General features: G+C 39.6%; 1 protein-coding gene across 2 annotated transcripts in view; it reads right to left on the reverse strand.

Moving 5' to 3' along the window:
- Positions 1–5,821: 5,821 nt before the first annotated feature.
- The window catches only part of VPS50 (VPS50 subunit of EARP/GARPII complex), a 125,422-nt gene continuing 107,472 nt past the window's right edge, over positions 5,822–23,771 (reverse strand). For both annotated transcript variants that reach the window (XM_054991497.1, XM_054991496.1), the window contains exons 23-28: positions 20,874–21,022; positions 11,047–11,143; positions 10,746–10,904; positions 9,596–9,717; positions 8,596–8,785; positions 5,822–6,561 (exon numbers count right to left, since the gene is read on the reverse strand). In XM_054991497.1, the coding sequence (XP_054847472.1) occupies positions 6,442–6,561; positions 8,596–8,785; positions 9,596–9,717; positions 10,746–10,904; positions 11,047–11,143; positions 20,874–21,022 (837 nt within the window). In that variant the 3' untranslated portion in view covers positions 5,822–6,441. The remainder of the gene's footprint in view (positions 6,562–8,595; positions 8,786–9,595; positions 9,718–10,745; positions 10,905–11,046; positions 11,144–20,873; positions 21,023–23,771) is intronic.

A 23,771-nucleotide genomic window follows, 5' to 3' on the forward strand; every position in this document is an offset into this window, starting at 1 on the left:
TGCAATGAATATTAAAAATTAGTCCTGATGAAATGAGGGCATGCAAATTAAGCATTTGAATCTATTTGTGCTATCTACTTGAATCTAAGCAGCTCACTGAGTCAAATCAGATTATTAACCAACTCCAGTTGCCAGATCAGAGGTACCAAGACAAGGAAAATTTTCATTCTGGGCATAAATTCCAGAGGGATAACCATGGGAACAATAAAACAAAAAAAAAGTAGGCCTGTAGTGCCATGGTAGAGCACTTTGTGTGCAGAAAGTCACAGGTTCAAATTCTGCCATCTTGAATTAAAAGATCTTAAGTAGAAAGCATTAGGAAAGTCTCACCTGTCAGAGAATTACTGTCAACCAAAATACAAATACTGAGTTAGAGATCAATGGTTTGACTTGATATTTGGTAATTTCACAGCCATGTTGAACCTTAAAGATTAAAATTTACCACAGCATACATTTTTGGTGGACTACAGTCCACTTGATAAAATGGACTCTGGGTTATGAAAGCATACTCTGCCATAAAACTGTAATCTTTAAGGTGCCATAAGATTTTGGGGGATTCACTTTGAAGCATTTTATCCTGTAACAGTGGTCTGAAAAAAAAGGGTGGTGGTGGTAGAGGTGGAAAACACATTTTAAAGGATTCTGAGCGGATGTGCCCAAGTCACTGGCTGTGCCAAAAGAAGCTCCATGGCTCTTGGCTACCCCCAAATCAACATAAACAATCTACCCAAAATTCTGGTTGCTAACCTTTATCCAAAATACTTCTCTCTCTTGACACACAATTCTTCTGGGATTCCTAGTAGGTTACCTCTGTTTCTGTTCCTGTGTTAGGAATGCAACCTAGATACAAGCCCTCTGTTTTAATGATGAATACAGATTTTGTTTTTGCACCATCAGAAACTTCCAAGAGTAAAACTGAACAATAGCCTCACTACCTCATACAGCATGCCTGTAGCAGTGATTAAATCATCACCACTGACAACAAAGCCTTATGTTCTTTATGCAAGTGCTTTAAAAAGATCTACATCATTCCATTTAGCATATTTATTCCAAAATATATTGGCGGCCACAATGCTCAGAAACTTGCAGGTTCTAAATAAAACTCTATTTAAAATATTTGTACCCTGTGTTCTCACATTAAAAGCTACTGAGGCATCTAAAACTGCCAAAATAAAGACTCTGAGAATAGCGTGATTTTTTTTTTAGAAAAATGCAAACAAAGCTAAGGGAACAATCCTAACCAGGCCTAGTCAGAAGAAGTAATCCCCATGTTATTAAGCACAGTTTATTCCAAAGATAGTGTCTTTAGGACTGCAGCCTAAAACTCTGGGAACTATCATGAAAAGGGAAATCTTTGTACTGGCAATTTCTTATATCCAGAGCTAGAGAACTTCCAAGGAGGTTCTGCACCCATTGAAATATTTAGCATCTCAACCAATACCAGCAGCTCAGGATCACAGAGCAGTTCATCGTCAAACTGACTTACTGAGCTGATCTATTTCTAGTAAGAATGAAACAAATGAAAGAAGATTAAATGGAACATAGCTCCACTCTAAGCATGCCAGGCAGGTGATCACACCAAAGGAATTGCAAAAAGCATGTTTAGAACCTAGATCTAAACTTGCTAAAATGTAAACCCCTGTACATTTGGTGGAGCTTCTATACATTTTCAGTAAGATTTGGAGGTGGGGAAGAAAGGGTGTATTAAAAAGTTAACCTGCCATTCTTTCATGCCTTTTCTATATCTATGTTGCAACCTATATTACAGCCTATTGTAAATCTTCAGTGCAGCCTATCAGGGATCACTCAATGAACATAACAATGCAATCTGTAACTGACTGAGAACAATAAATTGAAATAACCCTCTATGGGCCACCAACACAATACTATTTCACCATATAGCCTACTAGAATTATGTGATGAGGCCACCAAGGGCAAACAAAGCCCTGCCATTGCCTTCATTCTGAAGGGATACTGGAAACAAGGGAACACATCCAATTAGCCCAGGATACCAAGTGGATGTTCCCGTCTTGCTAGGCTGGTGGCTACTTTGCCCAACAGGACCGCACAGTAAGATATTTGCCTCTATCTGGATCTAGCTATACATAACTGGTTGGTACAGAAGGTAGAGGAGGAACTGAGTATGAGCCGTGTTCGGATGAGTATCCCATCGAAAGTACAGACTCATTTATGAATATCCAAATATAGACATCATCTCTCTCCAATGCATTAATTTCAGTGGTATGTGAATTTGAATATGTATCCTTTCCAATAAGCATCTAGTTAATCAAACTGAGGTAAGAAACCACCCCCCTTCTTTCCTAAATGGGGGGTGGGGGTTTAAGACAGAAAATGTTTGCCTTTCAGGATTCTTTTTAGGCCTCTCAAGAAGACTGAGGTATTCAAAGGCCATGTTCCCATCATGATATGCTGTGTAAATAATAAATCTTAATTTTACTTACACCGCCACTTGGGATGATTGGTGATGTAACAGGTGCTTGCTATGGGGGGGCGTTAGCCTTGGTTGTACGACACAGCTTACCCCCTTGTTGTGCTAAGTGTGAGGTCCTCCTGCAGCAGAAGCAACTCTTCCAGCAGCAAAAGGCTCCATATTGGGGAAGCGGAGAATGCAACCCTTTGACAAGGAGGAACTTACACTGCTATTAACTGAATAATACTCCAAAATCATTCCAAGTCAGCATCAGGCTTTCTGATTGTCAAGAATATGTATCTTTCAGTATCTTAATTGTAGTTGAAAGAATGGGACTGAGATGCACCTCTTCCTATCAAACTCAAAACCCACTTTCAGTTACAATTATATAAGCCAGAGCTTTTATTTCCTAACACTGGATATTACAGGAGCAGGATTTTTTTATAGTCTGTCTTGAGGTTTTTCTGCTCTGAAAATTAAAAAGAAAAAAGTCTTCTTTGGTTTCCAGTTATGAGTGAAATGTAATGCCCTGTAGTTGACAAAAGAATCTGCTTGATGCTGCCTATATTTAACTGTGCCAAGAGCGAATGAACCGTTTCCCCATTAGTCACTTTCTTGTTGAATTTTGGATCAGCATTCTGGGTCCACTGAAGCCAAGGGCAACATTTTCACCAAGAACTCAGCCACCATACGGCCCTGCTAAGTTTATGGACTTGGAGTCTTTTCAGATGATCTTTGGGTGTATGGAGGGTGCTGAAACTGCTTGAAATCATTGCTCACAAATATGATCAAGATGGCACCACAGATGGGACTGCTAGCATACTATTATGCTACTCCAGCACAATTCTCCGCATTCAGGGAGGAAACTAATTAGAGCAGCAATTTTAAGCATGTTTCAGCAGCCACAACACATAATGGTCATATGATCTGGTCTTCAGATTCCACTATTATAAAAAGAACCCCTGGAATTTGATTGAAAGAGTGTTTGATATAATACACTGATCAACCTGTAGAACATTGTGTTAAATATAGAGAGGATATTCCTGAAAATGGAGACATCATAAGCAACTGTTTCAATGATTTATTAGTCTGCAATTGCTAATCTGACAATTATTTATTGTCTTTATACCCCAACTATTGTCTGGAGAGAGTAGAACAGTTTGCATGTGGTTCTCAGCTGGTCTCTCCTCTCAGCGCTGTACGCTGAGAGGAGAGAGTTAAACGACTCCATAGAGCTGATATCTTAATAAAATTCAGTCCATTCATATGCTACCTTATCCTTCATAAGGTCCCAGAAGGCAGCTTACATTTCACCACTTTGACGAGAATCTAGTTTTGTTTTTGTGCAAGACCAAGTTGTAATTCCACAGCCTAAGGTGCAAAATTTAAAGAAACGCAAGCAAAACATAAAAGTCAAGAAACTTAAAAATGAGAGTGGAACTAAACTCCCCTTCCCCCACAACTCTCCTCCCCACATACATAATTAGATTTCTCTGTTTAGCAGTAGCTACCTTTCTGCTCCTCCCAAGGAACACCTCATGCAAGGTGGTAACTAGTATTTTAACAAGTGCGTGACCTGGGTAAAGTGCAAGCATCCTCCTCCTGCCCTGCTTGTCCTTTCCTTCCTTCCACCCTATCTTTAGCTATCTCCTTTCTTCTCCATCCCTCCCATCTTCAGAATTATTCTTGCTCTCCTTGAGTAATCAGGCAGTCTCTCAGGTTGCTGTGGCAACCCAAAATTTGCCATACTAATCCAGTGAATACTGAAATCTGCAGCTCCCATTGTGCATGGGACCTATTCCAAAGAGTATAATGCCCTCAGCCAAGCATTGAATGCCCCACCAAACACCCAATGCTTGCCCAAGAATGGGTGGCATGGCATGGAGGCACAACAGGAGCTGGCGATTTCAGCATCTGGCCAGGTTGTTAAGGCCGAAACAGCGCTGTCAGTATGACTGTCCAGGCACTTTTTAAGTTACCTGTGATACATCTTAGACACATGCATAGATTGCAAGAAACTCTTGAGAGGGAAAACCCTAATTTTAAGAATATAGTTGAGGAACACAGTTTTCCACGCATACCTGGGAATTTCCCTAAATATGCAGAACCCTTCACACCTGATCCTATTGTGTAGATTTTACTACCAGCACACAGGTCTTGACTTCAAAATTAAGTGATATTTTTTAAAAAAATTATTTACTTTATTTACATCCCACTGTTTTCCCCAATAGGGTCCCAAAACATCCTCCTCAATTTTATCCTCACTATAATCCTGTGAGGTAGGTCAGGCTGAGTGTGTGCGCGTCTTGCCCAATGTCATCCTGCTGCTGTAGCATAGATTGCGAATCAGCACTCTGCTAGTTCAAATCCCACTACTGCCATGATCTCAATAGGAGGCCTTGGGTAAGCCCTTCTCCTCAGCCCCAGCTCCCCAGCTGTACTGTGGGGATAACAACAACACTGACTTTGTTAACCACTCTGAGTGGGGCACTAATCTGTCTAGAAGAGTGGTATATAAGCACAGTTATTATTATCTAGCAACTTCCATGGCAGAGTGGGGATTTGAACCTGGGTCTCCTAGATTCTAGTTCAACACTCTTTGCAGGCTCTCCAGTCTATCCCTATGACAGTTAGTACCTTGGTATACAAGCAAAGATTTTGATGTGTCCATTAGGCCAATTAATTTAGTCACTTTTCCTTAGGACCAATATGTAAGCTAATACAGAGAATTGAAACATGAATTTCCTTGTCAAAACTATTCTGAGCTGTGAGGGTGGGGGTGGGGGTGGGGGTGGAATGATCTAAAAGATGCAAAAGTGACCAGAGTAGTCACAATTCTAGGATAAGAGATTTGAATTTCCTTGAATCTGCTTGCTTCGTACAGTGCAGTGTATCAAATTTGATAAGGCAGGATGAGAGGAAGAGAAGAATGCAGCACAGCTAAGTAAGAGTGTTTCCTCTCAAGCCCTCTCTACCATGATGACTCCAGTGAAGCTTTCCTGCCTTACTATCTGGATTCTTCTAATCCCAGACACTGCGATCCTTCTTGGCCAAGAGAGCCTCCCCAGTGGGGATGGAGCAGTTGCAGAAGTTGTGAGTAAGCCTACAAGTGTGCATACTTCTGAATCTGAAATAGTCAGAGAAGGGTCAGTGGTATCTGCTGCAGACATTAATTCAGGATGCCTCACGATTTATATAATGGAGACTCAACTACATTTGAAAGATGGGCAGTGGAATCCTATTGGAAGTATGTAGTTGCATGGTAGGACCGGGCAGAAGGGCTTCCAACTGACTTATGGGGAATATTTTAATGTCACATACAACCAAGAACATCTGGAGGAGTGTAAAATGAATCAGAGACAACATAAACAACCAAGAAGAGATCACACACACCATACCCTAATGTACACTGTTTATTAACTTTTCCATAATTTGTGGTCAATTATTTCGACAAAGACAGGATTCATTTTGAAATGAATTTGCATTTAAAAGTACATTGAAAGGCAATGGGGCTTAAACATGACAGGAATGTTTTGCTGATGCATACACTCTTAAAGGACATGCACAATTCATAATCTGAGGTCTCTGTACAAGGTTCTCTTTCTTTATACTGGTTCGTTAATAAAAGGGATTCTCAAGATTGAAGGAAAGTCTACTAAAACAGTAAGTAGTTCCTTCACACAAATAAAAAAAACATAAAGTCACCAACTAAATATATTAACTCAGTATATTTCCTTCTAAGTTTTGATTTAGCCATATAACACACAATTAAGGAAAATATACAGACAAAAATGGTGCAATAGTGCCCTCTTGGCCACAAAGAGAAGCAGAAAAAAAAGACATTGTAAAAACTGTACTGGAGAAGAACCACACACTGATTCTGGAGTGTTTCTGAAGCCAAAAGGAAAGGATGCACAGATTTTCATTTAAACCCTCAGTAGTTCAAAAGAGAGATCTTCTCATGCTTCACATGAGGCTGTAACAGCCACAAGGCTGGAAATATGCTCCCATTATCTTTTAGGCCTATCTATGTCATCAATAGCTGCTAAGAGTTTCTGTCTTGCTTTTTTGTTAATGTGCGATCCCAGACAAACATTCACCAGATTGGTCAATTGCTTTGTAGAATATTCCTGGCCAAAAAGAAAGTAAATAATTTTAGTTTCAAGCAAACTGAAGAGTCGGGGGGTGGGGGGGGTGGACAAAATCTATTTTTCATCCTTCAACAGAACCTGTCACTTTTTATAGAGCTACTAAAAGCTACATGTGGCTACTATTTGTGGTTTTCAGTCAGTTTTTTTACTATGGCCTTCAAGCTATTTGTGATTGTGAAGCTAAAAGGAGGTGTTTTGCTACAAGTATGGCAGATTATAATAAAGTTTTAGTCAAGTTCTGAATAAAAGGCAATTTTGTGAAAATTTAAATATCTTAAGGCACATAAAACATATTTTCCATTCTGTAGGGAAAAATATGAAAAACTGGCTAACATTGAAAATAACTATAAAAACAGACACTAAAAATGCTGTTTCAACAAATCTGCTTTTAGGACTCCTACTCATATTTCCTATTTAGCTTTACCTAAAGGATTGGAGAATAAATTAGCAACATTATATCAGATCAAAAGAAACAAAATTTGTAATTGCAAAAAAACAAAAGTTGGAAAAATTCTTACACCCTACAAAAACAGCGAGGTTTGCCAGGAAACAGCTGCCTATTCAAACAGAGTTCTGCCTTTAGACACTGCCAGAACTGAATGATTAACAGAGGTAAAGACCAACAGCTTTTAACATTTCTTTTGCATTAGGAAGAAGGGTGAAAGTAGGATTACTCATATCCAAGAAAAGCAAAAGTCTAGCTAGAGAGAAACAGAAGATGATCCAGAATTACAAATTCAGTTTTGGAAGTTTCTACATTGCAACCATCCATATCTCCAACAAGCCCATCATGGCACTGACTATGCCTTTAACTTCTATGTTTACAAAATGCAATAGTCACAGTTTGGAATATGTACCAAAATGGCCAAATACACACATCTAACATACCTATTTAGATTCTGGCATGGGGTATTGCTCAAAGAAGCTGAAACAAGATTTGTGGATGGTGCAGTGTGTAGGTTTATGTATGTATGAAGGCAGACACACGGTTTTTAAAATTTCTTTGGCTTTATTACTCAAGTTTATTTTTTTAAAAAAATCACTGACAAACAGAGTAAAATTTGCAGCTTAGATTTTTTTTTAAAGACAGATGATTAACTGGTGGCCTTCTGTGCACTTTGTTTCTCAGATGTCTCATTGAGTGACTAAAAACTAAACACAACTCGGGCACATCCAGTTCATTTTGTTTCCAGCACTTCCTGATTCAGCATATGTTATTGCTTCCCAGACTATTACCACCCAGAATATTCCAACAGCTCACAGCTAATTAACAGTGCTATTGACTGATCAAAGGAGCATTGAATGATCAGCTTCCAAGTTTGCCTGTATGGCGAAGCCATGGTTGTGAGAAACCTTCCCTTCTCTTTTTCTTCCAGATCACATTCTTTTCAAAATATTTTTGATCAGCCACAGAAGAAACTGTAACATTGCAAGCCCTTCTGTGTGCCAAGTTCTACAACAAAAGCCTGCTCAAAGTCCATCTCTAACAGAGTTGGTTTGCTGTAAGGGAAAGCAGGGCCTTGCTGGTGGTGGCCAAAACCTCAAGAAATGTACTTCCAAAAGAGGCCTAACATGTTAAATTTAGCTATGCAGAAGATAGTGTATATTAAGAAATATATTAAGAAATTTGCAGAGGTTTTATTGTGGTTTACTGAGGTTATACCTCTATGTACTTATTTTTACTTACAGACTTTGTATATTTTAATAACAAAACTGTAATAGGACTGGGGTGACCAATACCAATGGATTACTATACCAAGACACTGGAGTTACTTTCTTATAGGTAAATTATTTTATAATCTATTTTCCTACTGTTAGTTTATATCAACTACATCAAAGATTTGAAGTGAATATTAATTGTTTAATGATGTAAATGAAGATTCTTCCCACTTGTGACAAAACAGCTAAAAATAATCCAGAACGGTTCCATTCTCTTCTCAACATAAATAAGCAGAAATGTTGACCCTCCTCTCTACCCCCACTCAGTATGAGAAACCAACGGTCAGTTCTTACCCTATGCTCCTTGATCCAGCGCTCCATGTCATTTTCAGTCAGATAATATGCTTTGATGTAGGTCTCAACAAATTCCTTATCTGGAATCGGTCTAATATCCGTGAGCTTCTCCAGTTTCATTAAAAATTGCTGGAAGTCCAGTTGCATCAAGGCACGGCCCTCATTGCTGCACTTCTTGACATTAGCATAACTAGCAGATAAGCAAGACATCAGCAGAAAAACAAAGTCATGTGCTTGTGCTTTGTTTGGCAATTGCCTTGGTATTCCAATCTGTTCCACAATTTACTCTAGTATGTAAGAGGAAGCTAAAAGGTATTAAGGAAATCTCCATTTACTATTTATGGGTGAGTTATCTACAAAGGCCGACCTTTTAAGCTGACCATGATAATTTTTTTGGACCATGACTGCCAGTCTCCCTAGCGCTGCAATTCCTTCCCGCTAAAGAGCCATTGTGGTTTTCTTTTGTTCAAGGGAGATTCTGATCTCCTGTGTCATCTCTACGTTGACTGCAATCCATCTGGAGCAGGTGTCATCTAGGTTTTGAATGGGCATCAAGGACATGAAGCTGGGATGCATCCAAACACTCTAAAATGCTATTAAATACTTTTGAATGGATCAAAAGCTGTGCGCTGATACGGGAAGCAGCCTGAAGTACTTGCTGCAGCTGTTTCTCCAGAGGGAAGTGCTTTCAACTAGAAAGGCAATATCCTCACATGTATACAGTAGTTCAGGCTCACTTCAAGGATTCCAAACACCCCCACCCCAGCCCATATGTCAGATGCCAAACAGTCAGCAGACATATACATTATAAGTTTAAAGGGTTTGGACAGATGTATTGACTCCAAGGTGAAGAAAAGGTTATGGGATATGTGACCGGCTCTAACCAATTCAACCACATAATCTAGATTTTATGTTTTATGCTAGCACAAGGAAAGAGCTGGAATGAACTATGTGCGACAATGTGCACTTAATCTTTAGAAAAGTATAATGGTGCCCCTACCCTTCTACAATAGTTCGATTGGCTAGTCGTATACAGTGCTCCCAAAGAATATTTGACACGGGCAACGGAATACGGACTCTCCTAGACACTTCATTCAGCCTCCTGTTGAACTGTTCAAATTCCTAGTAACATATAAAATATGTATTAGTCAGCATTGCATAACCATAACAATCTAAGCATAACTCTGTCAAAAGTATGTAAAGCAAAGCTAAGAACTATACTAGCTACAAGTACGATGATTTCATATCATCTAGTAAATCTAAATTATTACTGAACTAAAAATCAGTGGAGTATGCTCATCTCAAGTTTTTATGATGTTCACAAAGTGTGTACATGTTCACAAAGAGTACATGCGCATGTGCGCACACTGTTTATATTACAGTTTGTCTTTTCAATATGAATGTTCAACTTTTTGTTTTCTTTAGACTCAGTTAAGCCTTAAAATTGGATACATTAGCTTGGAAACATGGCCCACATGGTAGCAGATGAAACTGACAAATACAATAATTTGTAGATTTGATAAAGTAATGTACACATCTGTGACCCTTGTCCAGGAAATTTAGTGAAAATAAACTCCTTATAGGATTAACATTTATAATTTAGTCTAGGAACACTGATGTTCTTTACAAAATCATAGAAACAGAATAAAATGGAAAATAAAGAAATTAGAGTAGATTATTACTCAAGGTCAATCTGACCATGTCCTGGCAAAGCCAACTATTTATTAAATTACATTTGACTCCTTTTGTCTACGCAGTGTTTCACATAATATATTTTTCAGATTTCTAAGAGTTCCAAAGTCTAAGGAATGCCCTTGTTCAACAGAAAGTCCAGCTCATAATCTGAAATGGATTCTTGTGAAAAACAGATTTCAACATTCGTTGCTAGCCTGTCACTCACTCATACACCAACTACTATCTTTGATACCTCATTCAATCTCCTGTTACATTGTTCTTAAATCTTTAGATTTAACAATGGATAAACCAACAGGGCTTTCCCCCTGCCTCTTTCAGGCCTAGATCAGAGGAAAAAGATCAGAGGAAAAAGTGCAGCTCATTTTCAACGCAATCTTACCTAGAATAACTTCAGACTAAGCCTATTGATTTCAACTGTCTTAAACTAACCTAACATTGGAAGAAAAGATATTTACCTTTAAAAGCGAATCTACGTAAATATTGTGTTGGGACATGATTTCCTTCACATCCCATTTCACGTTGGCCATAAGGAGCAGCATCTGTTCATAATCAATTGCTTTAGCAGCTACAATCCAGTAAATAGGTTTACGCAATTCACTGGCTGTTGACACCGTCTGGAACAGGTAAAACAGAACTTGGTTTTTCTCATCTACACGATGCACGAACAAATTGCACAAGATATTATCAGGCTGTAGAAGAAAGTCAATGATTCCTATGCTTTAGAAATAAAACTGGGAATTTGCACAGAATCCTGACCTGAGAGTAGAACTGTTGAAGAAAAGGTTTCTTGGCTGGAGGCATCACAGTATCGAGATGAGGCTGAAGGAACTCAAACTGCTCAGCTAAAAATACTCTGAAAAACAACACAGAAAATCCATTGTCACCTGGTACAATCTTTCAGTCTGACTCTCATGTGGCTGACAAAGGAAAGACTTTGAAAAAATAGATTAAGCCCTTTTAATACAGATTTGTATCAATATTAGAACCTATAAACCAAATGCCCAAGAACCTCCCCCCCTTACTAATTTTATTATTGAAGGAAACATGCTGAGAAACTTCCCGGTGGTGCCAATGTGTTGCCTTGGTTACAGAGGCATTTTCTGATTATTTCTTAATTTTTTTAAAAAAATTATTTTCCATCATTTATATCCCACCTTTCTCCCCAATGGAGACCCAAAGCGGCTTACATTATTTTCCTGTCCTCCATTCTATCTTGTGTCATAAATTACTCTGAGTATGTGACTAGCCCAAGGTCGCCCAGCAAGCTTCTATGGCAGCATGGGGATTAGAACTAGTCCCAGCTCCTCATCTGACACTGTAACCACTACACCAAACTGGCTCTCCACAATCATGTGTCAAAGGGAAGAATTTATAAACTCAGGGCACATTTTAAAAAGGAAAAGCAACAGCTGGCAATGCAAGCACTGGTAGAGGAGCAGAAGAGGCCATGTGGTCTACTCTGGAAGAACACACACGACGGTATTACCTATAGCGTAAGAGCTGCTGTATTCTCCAAGTGCATTTCTTTTCTCTAAATGCTTCTGAAAAGCATGGCTAAGTGTTTGCACTTTTTCTCAAACTCCAGGAGATTCTACTAGCTTTGTTATTTTCTCCAAAATTCACTTCTAGGTTAAAGGGACCCAAGAGTCATAGAAATACATCCAAATTTTAAGTATCAGCAAGAAAATATCAAGTTAACCCTGCTGGTGCATCATTTGCAGTTTTCTTTCCTCCATTGCGTCAGCTAGCTCACGCCCAGCAAAATTGTTTAAAGTGGTTTGGTCATTGGTCTCCCTATCAGGGGGAGACTGCCAAACTTTGTGTTTTTTTTTTGAAAAAATTTTTATTGGGTTAGAATCCGTTATTTTTACATTACATTCAATTTTCCCCAAATTTTTCATTTCTAACCCCCTCCCTTTCCCCCCCTTTTTGTTGACTTCCAACAGCTTTCCCACCCTTTGTCCCTTTTCCCTTGCTTCTATTAAATTCCTCTATCTAAAACAGATATACATTCTCCATTATATTAAGCAGTGCATCCTTAACTACTTTTCTTGTTATATACCCAAACTGTAAGTCTTTGTTTCCATCTTGGATAAACAATTTATCCCATTTTCCAGTTTTAAATATTTCTATATATCATAAACCTATATATCATAAACCATAAAAATCTTACATTTAAATCAAACAATTTGACTTATTCTCTATATATTACTCATTCTGTCTTTTTATGGTAATTCTATATAGCTCATCATATAATCAATCAATTTGAGTCTTCTGTGCATTCAGTTTGGTGCATATAAATCTTATCAAAGAAAGAAAATATTGTTGGCTACTCAATCCTTATATTTAAACCTTATCATTAATTATTTTCTATCAATATTCTATCTATTAACCTATATATATCTATATATATATCAATCTGTTAATCTAACTGCTTATAAATTCACATTTATCTCTTCCTCCCCCGGTAAAGTCACCCCCCTCTATTATACTTTTATTATACTTCAGTAGTTCTCAAACTGCCACAGTTTTCCTCCCACCTCCCATTTCTTCTCCAGATATTGTTTCAGCTTCTCCCAGTCTGTGTTAAACTGCCCTGAGTCCAGATTTCTCAGTTTTCTTGTCATCTTGTCCATTTCTGCCATATACAGCAATTTGTAGATCCAATCTTCAATAGTTGGCACTTCTTGTACTTTCCATTTTTGCGCATACAAAAGTCTGGCTGCTGCTGTCATATAAAATATCAACGTCCTATGATGGGCTGGAATTCCCTCCATTCCCAAGTTTAGTAGCAGGAGTTCTGGGTTCTTATTTATTTGAAACTGTAAAATTTCACTCATTTCTCTTATTATTTCCCCCCAGTACTGCCTAGCTACCTCACATGACCACCACATATGATAGAGGGAGCCCTCATGCTTCTTACATTTTCAGCATTTATTAGAAGTGTTCAAATTCCCTAGCGCAATCTTCTTTGGTGTCATGTACCAACGATATATCATTTTGTAAATGTTCTCTTTAATATTAGTACATGTCGTTATCTTCATTGTAGTTTTCCACAAGTATTCCCATGCCTCCATTGTTATTTCTTTATTAAAATTTATAGCCCATTTCACCATCTGTGTTTTAACTGTCTCGTCCTCGGTATACCATTTCAACAGTACTTGGTATACCTTGGATATTCTTTTCTTGTCTTCTTTAAAAAGGGTCTGCTCTAGTTCCGAGTTCTCTGTTCGTATGCCCCCCTTTACAGAGTCCGAATTGTATAAGTCTCTAATCTGTCTATACTGGAACCAGTCATAATTAGGTGATAGTTCCTCTTGCGTCTTTATTCTAAGTTTAGATACTTCAGTTTTAGTTATTTCCTTGTATGTTAAACATTGTTGTTCGTTATCAACAGCTCTCGGATCTATCACCTCATATGGAACCACCCACAAGGGGGTTCCTTCTTGTAGGTAAATTCTATACTTCTTACAGATTGTATATAAACTTCTCCGTACAAAATGGTGCAGGAACATCGAGTTGACCTTTACTTTGTCATGCCATAGGTATGCGTGCCATCCAAAAAAATTTTTATATCCCTCTAGGGCTAATAATTTCTTGTTCTTTAATGTCATCCACTCTTTCAACCAAACTAGGCAGATTGCATCATGATAAAGTCTCAGGTTGGGCAGTTGCATTCCGCCTCTTTCCTTTGCATCTTGTAAAACTTTTACTTTCACTCGAGGCTTCTTGCCTGCCCAAACAAAATCTGATATTTTCCTCTGCCATTTTTCAAATTGTTTAGAGTCTCTGATGATTGGTATTGTCTGTAGCAAAAACATTACTCTTGGTAACACATTCATCTTAACTGCTGCAATCCTGCCCAACCATGACAGGTTCAGACTATTCCATTTGATCAGGTCTCTCTCTATCTGAGTCCATAGTTTTTCATAGTTGTTTTTGAATAAGTCTATGTTCTTTGCAGTCAGTTCAACTCCCAAATATTTCACTTTGCTTGTTACTTCACAATCCGTTGTTTCCATTAACAATTGTTGTTTCTGCTTAGTCATATTTTTACATAGTATCTTTGACTTCTTTTTGTTAATATAAAAACCTGCCAAGTCTCCAAACTCCTTGATCTTATCTATCACTTTTGGCATGTTCTCCAATGGGTCCTCTACAATTAACATTATGTCATCTGCAAATGCTCTGACCTTGTATGAATAGTCCTTTATTTTTATTCCACGAATTTCCTCATCTTGACGTATTTGTATCATCAGAATCTCCAATACTAAAATGAACAACAATGGAGATAACGGGCAACCTTGTCTTGTTCCTTTACTAATCGTCAATTTCTTGGTCAATTCATCATTCACTACAATTGCTGCGGTCTGGTCTCTGTAAATTTCCTTAATTGCTCTGATGAATCTTTCTCCCAATTGTAGCTTTTCCATAGTGGCAAACATAAAGTCCCAGTTTAAATTGTCAAACGCTTTTTCAGCGTCTACAAAGAAGAAACCAACCTCTTTGTCACAACGCTTGTCATAATATTCAATAGCATTGATCACTGTCCTTAAATTGTCTCTTATTTGTCTGTCTGGCAAAAAGCCTGCTTGTTCCTCCTCTATGACTTCCGAGAGCCACCCCTTCAGTCTCTCCGCCAATATCTTCGCAAAAATTTTATAGTCATTGTTAAGTAGTGATATAGGTCGGTAGTTTTTCACGTTAGTCAGGTCTTGGCCCTCTTTTGGGATCAATGATATATTCGCTTCACTCCAAGTATCTGGAATCCTTTGATCCCTGAAAACTCCATTCATCACCTCTTTTAGGAATGGTGCCAGTTCATTGGCCATTGTCTTATAAAATTTAGCCGTAAGTCCATCTGGCCCTGGCGCCTTTCCTAGATTTGCGGATTGTATTGCCTTGCTTATTTCCTCGTCAGTTACTTCACTGTTCAGCTTATTTCTCCAAGCTTCCGAGATTTCTGGAAGTTTGGTTTTCTCCAGATATGATGCTATTGACTCTTTGTTTACTTCTTTTTTATTATACAGCTTAGCGTAAAATTTATAAAAGGCTCTACTAATGGTAGTCTGCTCCAAATACGTTTTATTATCTTCACAAATTTTATTTATTATTTTCTTTTCCCTTTTCTTCTTCAATTGCCATGCCAGGTATTTCCCAGGTTTATTAGCACCCTCAAACACTTTTTGATTCAGTCTTTTAAGGTTCCACTCCAATTCTTTATTGCTCATTGCTGTTAGCTGTTCTTGAAGAATTTTGATTTCCTGGTATACCTTCTTTTTCCCTGGTCTCTTTTTTAGCTGTATTTCTTTGGCTTTTATTTTCTCCTCAATCTCTTGTCTTTTCTCCTCTTTCTTTTTTCTTGCTCTACCATTTAAGTCCATTAGTATGCCCCTTACAACCGCCTTGTATGCATCCCAAACTTTGTTGGTTGGTACTTCTTTATTCACGTTGTATTGTATAAAAAACTTTGTCTCTCTTCTCAGTATTTCCATATTCTCTCTTTCCTGTAACAAGTCCTCATTTATTCTCCATGCTTTCCTTTTTTTCCTTTTTCCAAATTTCCACATAATTGGGTTGTGGTCTGAGCCTACCATCGGCATTATTTCTACCTCCTTAGTCCATAGCGCTAAGTCTTTTGAGGCCCAGATCATATCGATTCTTGATAATGTAGAATGCCTTGCAGAATAAAAAGTAAACTGTCTACTTTTAGGATATTCTCTCCTCCATACATCTTCGAGAGTCTCTTGTTGAATCAACTCAAAAAAAAGCTTTGGTAATAGTCCTCTTTTCTTTTGTACCATTGTAGTCTTTTTGTCTAATTCCAAGTCTGTCACTCCATTGAAGTCTCCAGCAAGAATTATCTGGTCATATACAAGATCGTCTAGATGCTTCCTTAACTCCTCAAAGAAGCTTTCTTTTGCACCATTAGGTGCATAAAGTCCGACTACCAACACTCTCTTTAAATTCCAAATGCATTCCACTGCTACAAATCTAGCTTCCACATCTCTCATAACAAATTTTGGCTGTAGCTCCTCTTTTATATACAACACCACTCCTCTTTTTTTCTTGTTGGAGGCCGCTACAAATTCTTTGCCCAGTTTCCCAGATTTTAAATATTTTACATCTTGTTTTCTAATATGGGTCTCTTGCAAACAAACAATATCACATTTTTGTTTTAGTAGCCAATGAAAAATATTTTTCCTCTTATTCGGTGAGTTTAGTCCATTTACATTCCAAGATAATACTTTACACTCCATATTCATAGTTTTGTTGGTAAGTCTTTTTCATTGTCCTTAATAAATCGCTCCATCTCTCGCTCAGATCTGATGCGTTTTTTTGCCCCTCCAAACTCAAAGGACACTCCTTCCGGTAGCTCCCATCTGTACCTGATTTTCATGTCCTTCAAAATCTGAATTAGCACTTTGTATTTTTTCCGGTCCAATAATACTGATCTGGGCAGTTCCTTCATTATAATAATCGTCTTGCCATCAATCTCCAATGGATCTTGAAACTGTTTTGTCACAATCCTCTCTTTCATGTTTCGTGTTGTAAACTGCACAATCACATCCCTTGGTAATTTCCTCTGGGTTGCAATTCTCGAGTTCACACGGTATGCCACATCTAGGATAGCCACAACTTCCTCCTCCTCCTTCCCCAGGTATTCAGCCAACACCTCAGTCATCTGTTCTTGCGCTGACTTCCCTTCCACTTCTGGCAGACCACGAAAACGTAGCTGCTTCTCCATGTGTTTAGTTTCTGCAACTGACATTCTCCCCTTCACCAATCTCATCTCTGTTTGTTGCGTGTCTATTAAGTTCTCCATCGCGTCTTCTACTGTTTTAACTCTCTGCTGCGTTCCTTGTAATTCACTACGAATCGTTTCCATACCTTTTTTCACTTCTGACAGCTCCGACTTTACTGTCTGTGTAACCTCTTTAACCTCTTTAATAAGCTCCAATTTCGTGTCCTTAAGCTCTTTAATCATATCTAAAAGTTTTTTGTCCAGATTTTTATCCAGATTTTCTATTGCCGATTGCCACTCTTTTTTCGACATCGTGGGGCTTGCTTTAGCTCGCTCCCACGAATCCGCTCTCTTCCTTAACTCCGTGGCGTAAAATTAAACGTTTTTCTTTTTCAAATGTCCCAATCTTCTTGCCAAAATTAAATTTTAAAGTGTCCAAAATGTCGGGCGTCTTTTCTCTATGGTTTCTCTATGATGTTGTAATCCAAAATGGCCTATTTCCTCTTCCGCTGAAGCCGCGACCCTTCCCCTTTCAAAAATGGCGATTCCCTACTTCCTGTCCTCCGGCAAGGGCCGCTTCTCTCCAGCCACTCTATTGTTATTACGCACTTCCTGTCTCCCGTCTTCCCACAGCAGGTCTCGCGATGGTGTCTTTTTCTCACAGCTCCAAAGCCACAGGTATTCAAAACAATAGTCCGATTTCTTTAATAACTTCTTTAAACTTAGTCTCTTTTCGAATACAACTCCTGCCGAGTCTTCACCTCCTTTTCACTAGTCTGTTGCAGTTTAAAAATCTACTTTTTTTCCTCTCTGTTTTTGTCAATCTGTCCCGTATCAAAAGATAGCGATCTTTACCTTCTCTTCACTTTTCTCAGGTTGTAATCGCTGTTTCGATTTTAAATTCTCCTCTCAGCTTCTTTCCCCAATCGAAGCTTGGGTATGTAGGTCTTATGCCAGCCGAATTGGCCCCAGAACTGCCGCAGAGATTATAGCCGACCCGTCGCAAGGTGGGACCTCAAGGATCGGGGGGGAGACTCGTTGTGTAGAGTCCCCCCTCGTCCGAGATCTAGCTCACCCTAGGGTCTTGAGCGTTCTTTGCCTGCTCCCCGCCTGAGAGCAGTCGGCCGCGGGCTATTTTCACCCCTCCGGCCGGTTAAAACGGCAGTCCGGTCAGCTCCGCAAATGGAGCTGCGTTAGACCTCCATGGATCCCAAACCGGAAGTCGAGACTGCCAAACTTTGAATTTGGACATTAGCTGTGAGGCCTTGGGGATCCTTTTTGCTGATAAAATCTTGTCTCTCCACTGCGACTTGCCAGCCACGATTGATACAGTACATGAACTAGAAGCCCCTTGACCATCTTCTGGGCCAATATTAGATCATTTCAGCCCGCTCTCCGGGGATGAGATTGACAGGAACCTGTGAGCAGTGAGGCCCACTACGTGCTCCTTGGACCCATGCCATCATGGCTGGTGAAAGCTTTTGCTGATGGGCTAAGGACCTCGCTGGAGGCCATTGTTAACATGTCCTTGGGCTCTGGGGGTTTTCCTGAAACACTAAAGGAAGCTGTGGTGAGGCCTCTCTTAAAGAAACCATCTTTGGACCCCACCAACCCAACCTATTACCGCCCAGTCTCGAACCTCCCGTTTCTGGGTAAGGTGTTTGAGTGAGCGGTAGTGGAACAGCTGCAGGGTTTCCTGAACGATTCCTAATCCCTAGACCCCTTCCAGTCTGGTTTCTTCCCAGGGCATGAATAGAGACATTGCTGGTCACCCTCACAGACGATCTTCACAGACATCTGGATTGAGGTGGTTGGCAATGCTGACATTATTTGATCTTTCAGCAGCGTTCGATATGGTCGACCACAACCTGTTGACCCACCACTTTGCCGATGTAGGGATATGAGAGACTGCCTTGCAGTGGCTTATTTCTTTTCTCCATGGTCGGGGACAGAGGGTGGCGCTAGGGGAGAAATTGTCACCCCACCACCCCTTAGTGTGTGGTGTCCCTCATGTGGCAATACTCTCCCCATTATTGCTTAACATCTACATGTCCCCCCTTGTCCAGCTGGTGCAAAGTTTAGGACTTGGGTGCCATCAATATGCAGATGAGTTGGACCGGCTGAGTCGGACAACCAGTTCGACTTAGCCCCAGATGTCTTGGAGTGTGCGTTTGAAGCTGTGACTGGATGGTTGAAACAGAGTCAACTGAAATTGAATCCTACGAAGACAGAGGTCCTGTATGTGAGCCATGGGCCCTTGGGCTTGGAACTCTGGCTCCGGAGCCTTGATGGGGTGCCACTCGCGCAAGTTCTGAGGGTTAGGAGCCTGGGGGTGATCCTGGATGCCTTTCTGACAATGGAGGCACAGGTTGCAGTGATTGCCCGTTCTTCATTTTTTCACCGATGACAGACCAGGCACCTTGTCCCTTACCTTTCGACCCATGATATAACTGTAGTGATCTAGGCAATGGTCACCTCTAGATTTGATTACTGTAACTCACTCTACGCTGAGCTTCCTTTGAGTCTGGTCCAGAGGTTATAACTGGTTCAAAACGCAGCTGCATGTGTTATTGCGGGAGTCCCAAATAGGGCACATATAACACCTATACTGCGCCAGCTGCACTGGCTGCCAGTGGAATACTGGATCAGGTTCAAGGCTTTAGCATTAACCTATAAAGCCCTATGTGGACCAGGACCAGCATATCTGCGGGACCGCCTCTCCCTGTATATACCCTGGAGAATGCTTTGATTAGTGGAAAAACAACTATTGGTGGTTCCTGGCCCCAGGGAGGCCTGCCTGGCCTCAACCAGAGCCAGGGCCTTTTTGGTCCTGGCTCCAATCTGGTGGAACTTTGTCTATTGAAACTAGGGCCCAGCAGGATTTGTTATCCTTCCACCAGCCCTGTAAGATGGAGATGTTCCGCCAGGCATATGGTTGAGGCTGTGCCAGGCCTCCACTGGCCATGTAAGAGAAGGAGGTGAATGAGTTAAACCTCCCTATTAGATCTGTCCACCACCCTGTGTGTGTTTTTTAAATTAACTAAGCAGTGAGTACTGCCACTGGGGGAAACTACTATTATAATTCTGTATCAAACTGGATGATTTTATAATGTTTTAATGTATTTTATGGAATTGTATTTAATTATGTGTTGTGTTTTAAATGATGCAATCCGCCCTGAGCCCGCTTGTGGGGAGAGTGGAATAGAAGCCTAAATAAATAAATGGATGGATGGATGGATGGATGGCGGCATCTGTGTATTTGCAGGTATGATGGAGCAGAGAGACTCTTTGTCTTATCCCGTTTCCCTTCTGGGGAAGACTGGCAGGTATTGCAGGACTTGTGTTTCACTAGGAAGCTTAATAGTGTACATCACTTTATTTTGTACTTTGTAATCTTCTGCATCCATATGATTTTATACTGGTTATTCCATCGCTCATCATCATATAAGCAAAACATTTTAACTGTATTCTGATATTTGCATTCTGTCTCATTTAGAATTAGCACAGTGTTAACCTTGATGTAATTAACCTCACTTGAAGTTCCACCCGCCCCGCCCCCCACAAGCCCAGGGTGATACAAAAAAAACAAAACACCCAAACGTGGCTATTTAACTATTTTAGGCAATTACTATCCCTTAGCTCCTCTACAACAAGGCTTTTCCTTGCACAGATGACTCTGAAACTTAGTTGCACACAGGGTACAACCGATAGAAGACTACTAGAATAATAAATCTACCCAGTGTAAATCTATTCAAAACCATTTTAACAACCATGTTAGCCCATCCTACAATTCCTTTCAATAAATTAAAAGAAACCCAGTTTACAAGTATTAACGCACAAGGATTCTGTGGCCACCACTCTCTCTGCCAAGCCGTACAGAGTGCTACCAGATGTTAAACTGACAAGGTGACTGAGATGTGGGCTTGGAACTTTCTCCTTCCTTTCTTCAGCAGCAGTAAGAGTTCCAGTGGCATCGGAGGACATCTCCTACAAAAGAAAAGCAAAAGGAAACTAACTGAAAAGGTTAAGATTAGCTACAGAATTAAGGTTTCAGAAACTAGCAGGTCTCATTTCTATTAAGCTAAGTTTCAGTTGTAACACAGACCCTCTAGGGATCATAAGCTAGATAATTTGATAGTCCCTCTTTTAGTTTCCAGTGGACAGATTATCTGACCCTAAGAACTCACACACTTCAGCAGGCTTCTAAGGCAAGGAACCTGAAATTTCAGAAGCATAATTAATAAGACAATTCCTTACCTCGAGAGGTAGCATAGCATATTCACAATCACAGCTATAAGCTAAGAGAAAGTTTGCCCTATTTGACTCCAACCCTACAGCTATTTTACAGATGACAAAAGAATCTACTTACTAGTCTATGACTTTGTTAAATTTCATCTGCACAAGCACACAGAATACATACTACTTAAATAATAACCATATGGCTTTATTCAGTGGGATCCTGTAGGTCTATTGGTTGCATTTTCATGTTATTCAAACAAATCTCTGCAGGAAGCCTGATCAGAAAATTCATCATGCATGAAATGCTTTAGGGGCATATCAAGTTGTACCACAATAGAGGTGATCCCCCCCCCCCAAGATAACTGGGGTGATTTACAACACAGGAGACTTCATCAAAATTCACCACTGTCCTGTATTGCTCACCTGTATCCATAATTATATGGAAACCTAGATTGCATTCAACATGAACTATATTCTAGGTGTCTATTGGATATTAATCCAGCAGATGTCATCAGATACAAGTGAACACCATTCTGATTTTACAGGAAGGCTATGCCTGGGATCCAAATTGGTTTCTCACACAAGGCAATTCTCCTGGTCCAGTGGCCTCCATACCATATCACAAATTACTTTTGACAGTTTGCTGCAATGCATGGAGTTTTGCTGTATATGAATGCATGGAGAAAATAAGCACCACGTATTCATGTGAGGCAAACCAGATGATCAGTGAGAATTTATTAAAATTTTACCAGGTTGGTAATTTTCAAAAATTTTCAGGACAACTCACAATATTACAACAGATACTCAAGACTCCACTACCTCTGAAACCAGAACTTTTAAAATTAAACCACATATTGGTCCCGGACAATAAAGAGCAAAAGCATTTGATGTTGAATACAATTACAACAGCTAGGATTGCATATGCGAGACTTTGGAAAATGACAACTATCCCAACACAAGAAAACCTGGTCGAAAAAATACTTGAGACGGCTGAAATGGACAAATTGTCGAGTTTATTGAAAGAGTTGGACAATACAATCTATAATGACATTTGGGAGCCTTTTTACAAATGGATACAAGATAAGTTTGGAGAAATTTAATTTTCAATTAAGATCTGGTCCTTTATGGACATTATAGAAGATAAATGGAAAAACTTGCAAATAGAGAGCTGACTAGCAGAATACTATGACATGTATTAGAGTGAATGGTGCAATGTAACAGATACGTAACTTCTTTTTTCGTTCTCTCTTTTCTTTCTATCCCCCTTCCCTCTACTTTCTACTCCCTATTTTCTATTTAAAAAAAAAATAAAAATCTTATATAAAACATTTTTTTTCAGGACAACTGAGGGAATAAATATGGGTGCCAACACATGGGGCAGAGTAACTGCTTAATAGGGTTGCCATCTACAGCTGGTTTATCAGTTCCCTCTCCATAGCATACATCAGGGCAGAAAGACAACTGACGGTGCACACTGACAGAAACCTAGACAACGTGCAGCTAAACACAAGGAACAACCTCTGAGTAGTTCAGCAATCTCAAACAAACCAGTCTCCCATCCCTAGATTTGTGTCAACAGTAATTGGCAGTGAAGATCTCAATATCTTTACTTCCAGCCTTATCCCACAGCAATAAATACGTGCACCTTCTCTTAACAACTCTATTTTAAGTAGTATTTATTACAGCAGACACCTCATCAGATGCAGCGCTGTGCTGTCTCTCCTGCACATTAACAAGATGGAAAGCTGAGTCCTACAGAAACACTTTTTTAAAAATCCACCTGTGTTTGCAAGGTGAATGACAAACCTAAAGATGGGTTATTGCAAAAAATTGGCCTGGGGAGTCTGTGCCAGGAAACAGTCTTCTTTGCTATTGCATCTGTCAACATTTAAGTCAAAAAGCTATTCATATATTAAAAGTAAAACGTGGGCTGCAATTGAAACACCTCTCCAGCAACTGGCAAACTTCAGTGCAATAGATTTCAGGCTGCTAATGCTTAACAGGGGCATTTAAAAATAAAATCTGGCTAGAATTACCATTTTTAAGTCTGATCCATAAACTAGTTTGATTATACTAACTAGCAGGTGTGTGAAAAATGGTAAGAAATATGGGCACAAATGGAAAGCTAAAATTCAGGCACTTTAACCAAATTTAGGTTTGGCTATAATTTCAAACATGCACATCAGGCTGCTTGGAGGGAACTTGCGTACTCCTTCCTGATCTCTCCCCATCCAGAGACTGCAGTATGTTTTTTGCTATATGTCAACCTTCCTCTACACCTCCCAACTTGCCCAGTAGGAATAACCAGTGCCTGTTAGGAGCCATGCCTCTTCTGTGGATGTTTTACCTTATCTTCAGGAGCCTTAAAAGGTACCTCCTTTGATCCAGTTCCTTTTCATTTGAAATCTGAAGTTTGGCTTAAAGTGAGTGTCTCTATTAAGTCATCTATCTTTTCTTAGGTAGAAAAGTGTTGGGAATCCATTGGAAAAAATGGTGT

This window comes from Eublepharis macularius, chromosome 11, assembly GCF_028583425.1.
Source record: "Eublepharis macularius isolate TG4126 chromosome 11, MPM_Emac_v1.0, whole genome shotgun sequence".
Classification (NCBI taxonomy): Eukaryota; Metazoa; Chordata; class Lepidosauria; order Squamata; family Eublepharidae; genus Eublepharis; species Eublepharis macularius.